Here is a 10842-nt window from a genome sequence, read left to right as displayed (position 1 = left end):
GCCCTAATCGTGACAACTTGAACCCTAACCTTAACCCTGAAAGCCTGAATCATAATGCTGTCATATCCGGTCAGCCCACCATGTTGCAAATCCACCCACCCCCTTCTCTCTCTAATAGCAGACCCCCACGCGTCATGTGTTTCTTCCCCACCATTTCTTCCTCATTAGCTATTAACAATGTTTATTATATATTGCCATTTTTAGATATTATACAAACAGAAAGGGTGTAAGAGAATGGGGTCACTGTCTCCTAAAACAAATGTCTCACAGTGAAAATTTAGTGTTACTAGATGATGTAGACACTATTGCACCGTATTTGCCATACAACTGCGATGATTTGCTTTCTTGTTACATTGATCCTCAAATTAAGATAACATGTCGTACCGATTGTCAGTCACCTGCGCAGACCGACAGGTGATTTATAAAGGTTACGCGCAGACTACCGGGTAATGATTTATAAGAAAAATCAGTATAAGAGAAACACATTAATATGAGAGTTTAGACTACTCCTAATGCTAATTTTTTAAATATTAATTAGATACCTATAAAAAAGATGATATGATAAGTAATTTAAAAATGAGAGCGAAGAAATTTATTTTTTACGAAAAAAATTAGTTCTTTGAACAATTTTAAATAATTGTGAGACAATAAATTATATTAGAAGACACAACAAACTAGTAACACATATACATATATTATAAGTTTATTTCTTAATAATAATTTTTTACTCTCTCTTAAGAAACAAGATATTAAGAGTGACGTTATGATCTACATTATGCTACAGAGAAGTTGAAAAGTACTGTGTTTTACTTAAAGAACCAAAAATAGAAAAGAGAAACAGGGCCACTTGACGTTTGTTTGGTGGTCCCGCAGGCTCACACTGTCGTCGCACTCGCCCCCCTCTTTCGCTGAGCACGCCTCCACGCCACACTCAGTCCAGCCGTCCTCTCTAGTCCCAACCGAAAGCACGCGGCGCCACCTCTCTTGCTGGCTTGCTGCCCGCTCGTTAAGCGTGCTCCTCCTCCTCGTCGGCCGGACTGCTGTGGAGTGGGGATCTATCCATCCATCCATCCGGGCTTCGATTGCTTTCGTCTTTCGCTGGTAAGGAAGCCCTAGCTTCTTGCTTGGATTGATTGGTTTCAATAGAAGAGTATTTAGTTTACCTCTGCAGGGCCTTCTCTTTGCTGCGAGCCCTCGAATCCGAATCTTTCCTTCCTGGGCCCGATTCTTCTCCAATCAATCCTGCTTTCTGCGGATTTGTATTTGGTTGCTGCGTGGTGGAGTGCTGTTAAGAGTTTATTATCTTTTTTTTTTCAATTTTTTTTTTGGGTGGGTAGAAACCCCAAAGTCCGCCGCCCCTGGTGATAGTGGAGGTATTGGGTCTATCGAATTTGGGAATCACGTTTTGGTATATACTACTCTCCACGCGCTTCTGGAAAGGCTGAAAGCGACCCTAATTGCTGCATATACACGCGCCTGATATCTGAAATGCAGAGCCCCAAAGCCCCCCAAAAAGCAATAGAGTGGTACCTCTAAGTGATTATCAGAGTAGTAATGTTGGCCTATTATTTATCTGCACATTTTTCTTTTCTCACATAGCAGCGAATTGGTAAAGTCTTGCTAACTATATATGTGTGTTGAGTACGGACGGATGGGGATAGATGTTGTACACTAGTACCTGTTCAGTGATTGATTGCATGTAGTTGTGCTGTTTGTGTACTGAAAATGGGCTTTACCGTGTGTTCTGAAGTTTCCATTTATGGCTAACTCTTTTGTGCATTTGTTGCATTTGCATGTACTGAAGTGGTGACTGACTGGTGAGGGGACGATATGAGGCAGTGGTTTTGTTGTAATTGCCACTTTGACGATGAGGAAGATGGCCATGACAAGGAGCAATCCAAAGCTCAGAGCAATAAGATAGACGGTACGATGCTAACTTTCAATGCTTGTTTTTTCCTCCCTTAATCTTGTGAATTCAGGTGCTACTAGGTCAAGTTGATGGTTATAAATAAGCAAACCTTTAGTTCTCTCTTGAATCTTGATGTCCAATGGGAATTAGGAACTCAGTCGGTCGTATTCAGCTTGAATAGTAGCTGAAAGCAAATTTCTGTCCATTCACAAAAAAATTTCAGGTTGTAATATGAATTAATTATTGAGGATTCACATATGAATAAGGTGGATTCGCATATCACTGTGGACACTAGTTAGCAATTTGAATATGCAAGGATACCATCATAGTGCTTCTCATATCATATTTATGCAGAGAAAATACATACTGTTGTAGTGTTTTCTCATATTAAATTTATGCACAGCAAATACAAGGATCACATCAGTGTTTCTTATATCTAATGTATGCACCATTGTTCAGGTAGACGAAGATGTTTTTAAATACCATTCCTTGTTTTTATTGAAACATCTTTTTCTAGTGTTAATGTCCTATTCTATTCTTGGCCCGTTGGGTTACGCAATTTATCCCTGTTCTTTTTAAGGGACCTAAGTCATACAAAGTTAATACTCTTTTATGGCTTCCTTGTGTTGTGAGAAGCAAACATGGATGCTATTTGTCTTGTCTCATACTTATATGATTCCCTTTGTCCTCTATTTAAATAGAAGTGTCCTAAGGTATTCTGCTACAATCTATTTGAATGACTAATTTTAAATGTGCATGTTAAATCCCGGTCTATTATCTTATGGATCATGCCATTTACATGTTGAGTCCTTGTTGATTTATTTTTATCTTTTCAGCCAAGCAGAAGTCTTCGAAATCTCCTGCTAGTCAACCTGAGCCAGAGATTTCCCCTCCTACAATAGATGTCCCTGAATTGTCGTTGGAAGATTTGAAACAAAAGACAGACAATTTTGGATCAAATGCTCTGATTGGTGAAGGTTCTTACGGAAGAGTATATCATGCCACTTTGGATGATGGGAGGCAAGCGGCAGTAAAAAAACTTGATGCATCCGAAAATGAGCCTAATGATGAATTCTTGAAACAGGTGAGCACCCACAGTACTTTTAGCTTCTTACCTTTTCTGTTCGTATTCCCCATACCTTGATGACAATGTCAGAAGGCAAAAACATGAAAAATAAAAAAAATCTATGTTTCCTTACCACAGGTCTCATTGGCATCAAAGCTAAAACATGAAAATCTTGTTGAGATGTTGGGTTACTGTGTGGAGGGAAATTATCGTATACTGACATATGAATTTGCAACCATGGGTTCTCTTCATGATGTTTTGCATGGTAAGACATCAAGCACCTAGTATCCTTATCATTCCACATGCTCATAAATATATTCTTTAGGATGTCATCCTTATCTGTGATGGACCTGCATCATTTTTCTTTATACAACAGGAAGAAAAGGCGTTCAAGGTGCACAGCCTGGGCCTGTGCTCGACTGGATGCAGAGGGTCAAAATTGCTATTGAGGCTGCAAAAGGCATAGAATATCTGCATGAGAAGGTTCAGCCTTCAATCATCCATCGGGACATCAGATCAAGCAACATACTGCTGTTTGAGGATTTTAAGGCGAAAATTGCAGACTTCAATCTCTTAAATCAAGCACCAGATATGGCAGCTCGCCTCCATTCAACTCGTGTATTGGGAACTTTTGGATATCACGCTCCAGAGTAATTGCCTAATTGATACTAATGCCCTCCTGCATGCCATATTTGCTACTTTTGGATATCACGCTTCAGAGTAATTGCCTAATTGATACTAATGCCCTCATGCATGCCATATTTGTTTTCATCTCTGTTATTCAACTGCAGTTTTTCCAGCTTGTCTGCAGTTGGCATAGATCATAAGTCTTGAACTAGCTAAAATATCTTAACATTTATTGCAAAATGAGAGTATTGCCATGGTATCTGTTAAGAATAACAACTTGTATTCCATAGTAGCCCTTTGGAGCAATATATAGAGTACATGAGTACATGACAAGGACTCTATTAACCTAACCTATACGTCATGGATAAGGACTCTATATTCCTAACACCCCCCTCAAATGTAAGGCGTATGCAATAGCGTTGCATTTGAAAGAGGTGACACTAAGTAATAAACTTAGGCTAATACATCCAAAATATGTCTCTTCAAAGCCATCGTAGAGTGAAGTCTTTTAATCCTGTTGAATCAAGCCAAAGAAGTGCAAAGCGGAGCACAGGAGTAGAGCTGTGGTGATGACAACAAAAGAATGCCCTTTATCAAGAATTGCAACAAAACAACAATGAGTAGCAAGACGACAAACAAAAATTGTCACTAGAGCTACGGAAAGACCAAGATGATACAAGAACGCCCTAGATCAAGATTTACAAACAAAGTAATGACAAGTAGAAAGACAATAAATGAAGTTGTCACTAAAGCTACGGAAAGATCTAGATGGCTAAGTTGCATCAATAACGTTGTAAAGAAATTGACTAATGGACAAAAGAATATGTGGACTCGCACGGTATGGACAAAAGATCTATGAACTTGTAGCCGGTTGCCGTATGCACGCCCCACGAAGCCGCAATTGTTGAGGACTCGGTTGAGGCGTAGCTTCGTGGACTCGCCAACCTTGATGGCCGTGCGGCGGAGTCTCGCGATCGCACCTGCCGCGACGCATGTGAGGTAATCGACGCCGGTGTACAAGGTGAAGTCCTCGCCCTAGATGCGCCCCTTCTGGAGAGCGTTGTCCTCGAAGAGGAGCTCGGGCGAGGTCGGGAGGTCGTAGAGCACGTGGTACGCCGGGTGGAGCACAAGGTCGCCCTCGGGGTGGCGCAGCACGACATGATGGCGGTCCGGATCTACCGGCCAGGTGGAGTCGCGGAGGTCGACGGGGAGGAAGTGCGACATGGCCGTCCGATTGAGCGGAGAGACGAGACATGGTGCAAGCGTGTCGATCGGGTCGTGGGATAGCAGGAGGCGGGTTGCTCTGGGCAGATTCGAGCGAGACCAAGGTGCCGAGCTTCTTCAACTACGCAGACGCGTATGGATCCCACGAGCGTGTGCGGTAGATCGGAGCGATGGAAGAGGAGCCACAGGGGAAACAGGCCATGATGCGTGGAAGTTGCAACACGCAAGAAAACAAAACCTAACCCTAATTTTGGCTCTGAATACAATATTAGGAATAGCAACTTGTTTTCAATAGTAGCTCTTGAGGGCAATATATAAAATACATGAGTATAGGATAAGGACTCTAGTAACCTAACCTATATATAATGGATAAGGACTCTATATTCCTAACAATCTTTATTCATGTCAGTTTGGTTAAAGCCTATTACTAAATAACTGTTTCCTTAAAGATTTGATATGCTTTGTTTCTATGATTAATTTGTTGTTTGTGCTCTTATTGTTTGCTACTATATTTTCCCATGCTCATCTGGTTGATTCCTGTGGACTTCAGGTCATTTTCTTTGTGAAATATCAGACTGATAGTTTACAGTGAATTGCTTATAGTTTGCATGGATCAAAATTATAATTATCTCACTACAGTGGTGCAACCTTTCATAGTCTGTTGGGGCAACCTGGCTAGGGTCAGGGTGCACCATAGACTTCAGGTCAAAATCCAATAGACTCACCAAACTGGCTCGGATTCCAAACTGCATATTACCAGCTAATCTGTGGCAACTATCAAGCACACATGCACCCTGACAGATGAAGGCACAGTTTTTTTTGAAGAAAAATCATGTTGCGGATCCATTATGTACAACCTCTGTTAAAAGATAAATTGCTGCCCGACCAGTGCTCCTGACCATTCTGTGGCACAGAAAAGTATTGGCATGCGGTGTGGTTACAAGGAATGTGAAACATGGCACAGCAATTTTCCTCCTAAATGTAACATCAAGCCCACACATAGTGCTGTGAATGAACGCTAGGTCAATGTCTCTGGTAACTGTTGTATATGCTAGTAAACCTAGGGCCACTTTTTTTTCCCTGCAGTCGTTATTCATTTATGTAATAACCACAGATAAAAAAAAAACTGGGGTCACTTTTTCTCCCCCAATGGTCATCTATGTATATAATTACATTTCAAACAAATGGACTTGCAAGTATACAGATACATAAGATTACCATTTTTGGAACAGTCAGTTCCACTAGTGAATCTGGACCTTGGCTAGGTCGATGATTGGTCATATTTTGAAGGTTATGACATCGTGCTTAGTTATTTACACGTTTCTCCTGTAAATCACTTGTGACTACTTAAAACCACTCGCAACTGAAGCAATGACTGTTTATAGGTCATTTTGTCTAGCCGGTACAGTTTTGGTATCGGTGTCCTATTGTATATTGGCATTGATTTGTCCCTACTTATAAAATGGATATGCCATTATATGTTAACATAGCTATCAACTTATTAGAACTTTCATCTGTATACATTGGTTGGCTATATGCCCCCCATAGTGATTCTTTATACCCTGGGTAGCGGCAATGGCAATTCATTATAGTTAGCATTCATAGTAGATTTTCCTGAACTGACTGTCAATAGGTCATAAATACATGTCGCTTTGACTAAGATCCAGTCAAACTTTTAAAACTTTGACTGTCAATAGGTTCCAAAATATTTAGTTTGGAAACAAAAAAATCACACGGGTAGATTTGTCTTGAAGTATTGAACTCTTAACTTCTGATATTTAGGCCTGTAGACACTTTCATAACCATTATCTCTCCTACTTAAAACGTTTGTTAAATTCCTATCGTCGTGCGATGGTCTGCCGCGCCCGCCTCCCCTTCCCGCGCCACTTGTGTGGGTCCCGCAGCCTCCGCGTCCCGTGCGCTCCCACACCCTTCCGCGTTTCCCGCGTGCCCCCGCCCGCGCTCCCGCGCCCGATCGTGTTTCCCGTGTGTCCCGCACGCGCTTGCACGCTCATGCGCCCTCGCGCGTTGCATCCCGCGCCCGACCGCGTTGCCTGCCACGTGCAAAGCACGGGCCAAAAACTAGTTTCAAAAAGTACCTGCAACAGCTGTCTTCATGGTTTTGGCCCAGAAACTACAGTATGTGTATTTTGGTGAATATTTCATTTTTGAGAGTATTAGGACAGTAAAGTCAATATATTTTCAGAATGCATTCATACTTCGTGTCAAGCCACCTGACATGTTATCTGCCATATGCTATCAGCTATCTGTGCCATCTTATTGATCAATAACCTACTTAATCCTAGCCAGCAACCTTTTATGACATGCCTACTTGAGCAGAAATTGCTGTGTTTGTTTTCCCTATATGCAAAGTTAACATTATGGGGATACACTCAGATATATCTTTCTTCTGCTGTCGATACCTGCTGACATTTCTTTTCTAAGCGTACTAGGGAAAATTCTGTTCATTAAAGCTGTTTATATACTAAAGTTAGATTTGTTTTCCCCCTTTATTGACTATTTTGGCTTGACTACATTGGTTGATCATGATACCATTTTTTGTAAGCTAATTATTAAATAAAGTAAATCAGGTCACAGTAATGTATATCTAGCCAGATCAATGATTTCTGTTGCAACATTGCAGATAAAATAGTATTATGTTCTTTGCATGAGTTGTAGAAATATTTGAAGCCCTGCTTTGCTCACCGTCTCTAAATTTGGTGCTACTTGGTACAGATATGCTATGACTGGCCAGCTGACACAGAAGAGCGATGTCTATAGCTTTGGTGTGGTCCTCTTGGAACTTCTGACTGGAAGGAAACCAGTAGATCACACAATGCCTCGTGGACAACAAAGTTTAGTCACTTGGGTAAGTTATTTTGCTAACTTGCTGCTGGGTAAAGTTTAGTCACTTGGGTATATCAAGTGGTAAAATTGGAACTCCAAAAAATTGTAAACAAATAGCGGTGGGAGAAAGCAGTACACCATTTAGGAATTATGATTGATACGAATTTGGCCGATGACAGTATGTTGAGGATGGTGGAATGAATATCAATAATAGTATAGCAACTTGTTGCATTTTCATTCTTCAAAATCCTGATAGCAATTAGCTGGTCACTACAGGATACTGCCATTGCCAGACTGAAATGGATTCTCAAAAAACAGCCTAGTTGGTTAGAGGTCACTTTGGAATTGAGTTTACTCCGTTTTGACTGAGATAAACTAAACTGAAGCAAAACAATCCTGTTTCCGGTTCTAGTAGTGAACCAATTAGTATCTGGACAACAAATCTAACTGAAAAGTGACTGAAAAGTGGGTGGTCGTCAACCTCACACAATTTCTATCGATAATTTAGCTTTATCAAGTAGTGCCAGTTTTCACTACTTCCAGGTAATAATTGGTACAAAATTGGTGTTCGTCCTTTGCCAGAATACCGCAGTAGCAAGATCAGGAAAGAGGTGGGGAAATATCCATGTCTAACTTTATTGATGTGCATTTTTTCTTTCAGGCTACTCCAAGATTAAGTGAAGACAAGGTCAAACAATGTGTAGATCCTAGGTTGAAGGGTGAATATCCTCCAAAGGGAGTCGCTAAGGTCTCTCTTTCGCCCTCTCGTGCAGTTACACACGCAAACTCGTACCTATGTGAAAGCTATTTGACATTAATTCAATTTTGACCATCCTATCGAACAGTGCCATTATTGATGGAATTTCCTTGCACTCTCATCTGCAGCTTGCTGCAGTGGCAGCTCTATGCGTGCAATATGAAGCAGAGTTCAGGCCCAATATGAGCATTGTTGTGAAGGCGCTCTCTCCTCTCCTCCAACAAAGACCAGCACCGGCTGCCTCAGAGCCGACCCCAGCACCTGAGAGTTGAGATGTTCCGTGTGATGGGACCTCGCCGCATACACCAACTTGCAATCAGGCAATCAGTACTTTCTGTGAGTAACTGGGAGAATATTTTGGATGTTTAGTTTGTGGGGCTCTCGATTGGACACAGCCATTTGTGGCCACCTAGGTTTGCTGCTTGAGATTTGTGCCGTACATTGGTCTGCTGTAGGCTCAAAGTTATTTGTTTCCTTCTTGCCCAACTATGTGTAGGTTTTCGGATTTTGCCTTGTTTGGAAGAATAGATGTAGGATGATCTGAATTTTTCATCTTTGCCGTGGTGTAGTTGCTACCATATTTCCGGTGCTGGTCTATCAGAAATCTTGGCATTGTTGCCCGTAATGATGTGAATCGGTTTGGGCCATAATTCGGGTGCTGTATTTGTGCTTGTATGAGAATCACTGGTCTGATCCTAGCAACGAACCTGAATCATCAGGCCAGGTGGAGAACTTACTAATGGGATGTGCATCCTTGGCAACATAACGCAAACAAAAAATCACACAACTCATGTATTGTGGTTGCGACACCCAAATTTGGATCCCTGACAGCATTCAACACCCAGATTTTTTTCATTGAAACATGTAGCAACCGTGCGAATGCGTATTCTCTATGATGGGGCAGATGGTAAACAAATGCGCTAACTCATAAGCACAATATGGGAGATTGGGCATATTGATCACTCATTGACCGTGTAAATGTAGTAGTCGAAACATGTCTTTCAGAGCATGTACAACGCTCCAGGCTAGATGGCAGCCCCGTCAAGCCTTGTAGGTTCGGATGTCACGTGGAGGAAAAATGAGAGAGATGATGGCTTGCACGGTTGCCACTGTAGCATGCAGAATATTGCTAGTAGAAACTAATTGAGAGAGTAAATACTCAAGAATGGAGTGCATCGATCATTCTTTCATTGATTGTTGATGAATATATACAATGTGGACAGATGCTTATCCCAAGCGACAGGCATAATTGTCATCGGTGGTTATTGATCATTTTTATTCTTAACTCTCTCCCTCAATATTGTCATCTGTATATATCAAATTGAAGACTCTTCTACCCTGTGGGAAAAATATGATGAGAAATATAATTATAATATGATATAAAAAAACTCTTTAAAACAACCGTGAGAAAAATTAGGAGAAAATAATGTTACGTATATACTTGTATTGATATTGCCTCGTTAAAATCATTATATGAGAATCTTGATAAGAAAAACTCATAAATAAAAAGAGTACAATGTGTATAACCTAGTGATCATAAACATGTTATATTTTAGGAGCCTCTTGAACTTTGCAAATCTCAAAGTTTCTCGTACCAATTCCAAAAATATATTTTTGGAATAAAGTTGTTAGTAAAGACTTTACGAATAAACTGCAAGATTATCATATGACTTTGTTTGCAAAATATCTATCTCCCTATTTTTCTGTAATTCATGAGAATAAAATAATTTTGAAGCAATATGCTTTGTGATATTACTCATTAGATAACCATAATGTATCTGTACAATACAAGTAGTGTTATCTTCATAGATAATGGTAAATGATTCTAATAAACCAATATAACATTATTCTTATATATGGTTGATCATTTTAAGAAGCCATACACATTCATATGATGATTCATATAATGCAACTATTTTAATAATTAGTAGAAGTAGCCATAGAGTCTGTTTTGATGACTACCAAGAAAGTTGTTCCACCATATAAAATTACAAAACCTGTCTGTGATATGGTACTGTGGAGATTAGATAAATAGCGAGCATCTGTATATCCAACTATAGTCATTTCTTGGCTTTTTTGATAGAATAAACCAAGATCTTTTGTATCTTGGAGATATATGATGATATTTTTTACTCCTGCCTAATGACGTTTTGTTGGAGCTGCGCTATATCTAGCTAACAATTAAACTACAATGGGCATGGTCATAGGCGGACAATACCTGCGTGAATGGTTTGCCAAAATTGGGTCCAGTAGCTTGCGCATGTGTGACCTCCTTTTACAGTTTTATTTATTTGCTACGTGGAAAATAGATATATATATATATATATATATATATATATATATATATAAATTGTATCGGTTAAGAATCCGATCATAACACATAACCAAGTCCGATCACGACATATATCAACC

At 40.1% G+C, this 10842-nt stretch overlaps 1 protein-coding gene across 1 annotated transcript; it reads left to right on the top strand.

The window, feature by feature from the left end:
- Positions 1-879: 879 nt before the first annotated feature.
- LOC133892597 (PTI1-like tyrosine-protein kinase 1) lies at positions 880-9055 on the top strand. Its single transcript, XM_062333464.1, has 8 exons — positions 880-1101; positions 1805-1924; positions 2746-2993; positions 3114-3240; positions 3352-3625; positions 7563-7695; positions 8335-8421; positions 8559-9055. The coding sequence occupies exons 2-8, from the start codon at positions 1831-1833 to the stop codon at positions 8700-8702; spliced, it is 1107 nt and encodes a 368-aa protein (XP_062189448.1). The 5' UTR covers positions 880-1101; positions 1805-1830; the 3' UTR covers positions 8703-9055.
- Positions 9056-10842: the final 1787 nt, after the last annotated feature.

This window comes from Phragmites australis, chromosome 15 (genome assembly GCF_958298935.1).
Source record: "Phragmites australis chromosome 15, lpPhrAust1.1, whole genome shotgun sequence".
NCBI classification, from domain to species: Eukaryota; Viridiplantae; Streptophyta; class Magnoliopsida; order Poales; family Poaceae; genus Phragmites; species Phragmites australis.
This window is presented reverse-complemented; position numbering and strand designations above follow the sequence as displayed.

Bases quoted from the DNA above. Each gene is read 5' to 3' on its own strand.
- LOC133892597 (XM_062333464.1), top strand. From the start codon at position 1,831: ATGAGGCAGTGGTTTTGTTGTAATTGCCACTTTGACGATGAGGAAGAT. The intron at 2,994-3,113 runs GTGAGCACCCAC...TCCTTACCACAG, and splicing joins ATGATGAATTCTTGAAACAG to GTCTCATTGGCATCAAAGCT. The intron at 8,422-8,558 runs GTCTCTCTTTCG...TCTCATCTGCAG, and splicing joins CTCCAAAGGGAGTCGCTAAG to CTTGCTGCAGTGGCAGCTCT.